This window comes from Crocodylus porosus, unplaced genomic scaffold (genome assembly GCF_001723895.1).
Source record: "Crocodylus porosus isolate Cpor-Errol unplaced genomic scaffold, CroPor_comp1, whole genome shotgun sequence".
NCBI classification, from domain to species: domain Eukaryota; kingdom Metazoa; phylum Chordata; order Crocodylia; family Crocodylidae; genus Crocodylus; species Crocodylus porosus.
In genome coordinates, this window is record NW_017728914.1 from 28,867,891 (window position 1) to 28,870,217 (window position 2,327).

General features: G+C 41.6%; 1 protein-coding gene across 1 annotated transcript in view; it reads left to right on the forward strand.

The window, feature by feature from the left end:
- Positions 1–223: 223 nt before the first annotated feature.
- DDX46 (DEAD-box helicase 46) overlaps positions 224–2,327 on the forward strand; it is a gene marked incomplete at its 5' end in the record, with an annotated part of 25,512 nt that continues 23,408 nt past the window's right edge. The window contains 2 exons of the mRNA XM_019534730.1: positions 224–441; positions 843–983. Coding sequence (XP_019390275.1) covers positions 224–441; positions 843–983 — 359 coding nt within the window. The remainder of the gene's footprint in view (positions 442–842; positions 984–2,327) is intronic.

Consider the following 2,327-nt stretch of genomic DNA (forward strand, 5'->3'; position numbering starts at 1 on the left):
CTTGGGACTCTGCTGCAATTAGGAGCTGTGCTCTGCCAATGATTTCCTTGAAAGAGTTCTAATGAGATGGCAAGTCATATCCATCACTTCAGAGGAGTATGTGTGTTCATTAGTTCAGTTTTGCGGGAGCAATAAAGGCTTTTTTAAAATTGGTTCTTTCCCTAGAGAAGACCGGGTTCTAAATGCAACAAATGCCTCTGACTTGTTCTCCCGTGAATCTTGACTTGATTTTGTGTACTTACCACAACATAGGCACTATCGGAAGCGCTCCGCTTCACGGGGACGTTCTGGCAGCCGCTCCAGAAGTCGTTCTCCGTCCGACAAAAGAGCAAAACGCGGAGAAGACAGGCGTTCTAGAAGCAGAGATCGAGAACGTCGGCGTGAGAGGTCACGCAGCAGGGACAAGAGGAGATCAAGGTCACGGGAGAGAAAGCGCCCAAGGTACACGTCACAGTACATGTCTTTAAGAAAGTGAATTGAAGTATCTGCCCTTCTGTGAGGGATGTTCTACCTGTGATGTTCCACTTGCTGTGCTTACTTGTCATGGCTGCCTCTGGCAGGTGTGAAATTAGGTAAAGTGCTAGGTAGTATGTTTCCCTTAGGTTAAGTTTATCACCCGGTGGAAATGGTACTGTAGCTGGATTTTGTAACTCTATTTCTGGCCTTCATGGTTCTTAGCTTTCTTTGGCAGGGCACTGCTGAAAATGATCTTTCTTTCCCCTCACTTCTTAACAGGCCAATTTATGTCACGTTTTCCCCAACACAAGTATGTTTTTATTTTTTTTAAAAATTACAACCATATGTATGGAATGCTAAATAAAACATTTTTTCTCCTGCGGCAGACGGTCCAGAAGCAGAGAGCGAGAACGGAGCAGAGAGAGGAGAAGAACACGGAGTCGGGATAGGAGACGATCCAGAAGCAGAAGTAGAGGTAGACGGTCCCGATCCCCCAGTCCTGGCAAGAACAAGAAAACAGAAAACAGGTACTAGCATTCACTGCTATAACTGCTGTCCCAGTAACAAGGCATGGTGAAAACTTATTGTAATCTGTGTTTCTGCAGGTCCTGGCTATAGTTGCCAGATAGAGGATTTAGCTAATATTAAATGAGTTTGCCTCTTCCTGTAATTATTCTTTTAGTCAGGAAACTTTTTTTTACTGTTACAATGGCATGCAAAGGTCTTTTCCCAGGAGAGATCTCATTTCCTTATGTATAAGTTTGCAAAATGACACTGAGTCTTTCATCTAAGTGACTGACAGCCCCTTTGTATGTTGCATAGTTATATTTGTTTTACAAATCCATGACCTCATCAGCTTCTTAAGCTATTAGCAGCTGTTAGAGGATCTTCCCAGATAATTAACTGTCACTGGTCCAGAAATGTACTCAGAAAGCCCATGCAGAGGGCTAGTTCATGCATTAGGTTAATCTTTCAGCTGCAGAAACTGAAATGGACTCATTTCTCTTCTGTGGACATTGGTCCTCAGTAATGAGAGAGAGAGAATCTAGTGGAAACCCTCCACATTTGTTGGAGAGTAAAATAGGCCATCTGGAAAGATTTAACACATTTTGGCAAAAAAGGTAATATTATTTAATACCTGCCATTATTGTATTTTGTGGATATGACATATCTTTATAAGGGGCAGCTAGCTTCTAATGAGGACGTATTTGCTCCCTGCCAGTTGCTGACTTCATCTGGGATGTGGGCTGTATTCCTGGCTCTATTATCAACTTAGTGTGTTCTCTCTGAAAAGTCAGTTGAACTCTGTTTTTTATAATCAATATTAAAATTCAAAAGATTTTTTGAAAAGTAATTGGTAATCATAAATTCTTGGATGATTGGCATTTGATCTGACACATAATTCACCCCAAGTACTGGTTTCCCACTTATGAATTGTATGACTCTTTTTTTTTCCCACTGTTCTCTTGCAGATGAATTATTTGTTTTGGAGATGTATGTATTCTTCTTTTAATAACAGAACGAGAGTCATTCATAGCAATGGATTCAGAACAGTAATGAAAGAAGAGGCAGGGTTTCTCACGCTGTTGTTATGTGTGCCAGTAGTGATACCTGAGCTTGACATTCCAGCAATTTTTTGAGAAGGTGGTATGTGAACCAGTAGTGTTTGAGAGCTCCTTTTCTGTGGTATCCATGCCAATAGATAAGTCTGTGGTATAACAGATTGGAGAAATCCATGATATAGGCTAGGATCAAACTTGTACATGTTTCTTAACTGGCTTTTGACACTGTCTCTCACCCCGTTCTCATTAAGAAACTGGGGGGCTGTGGTGTAGACACCCACACAGTCAAATGGGTCGCCAACTGGCTGG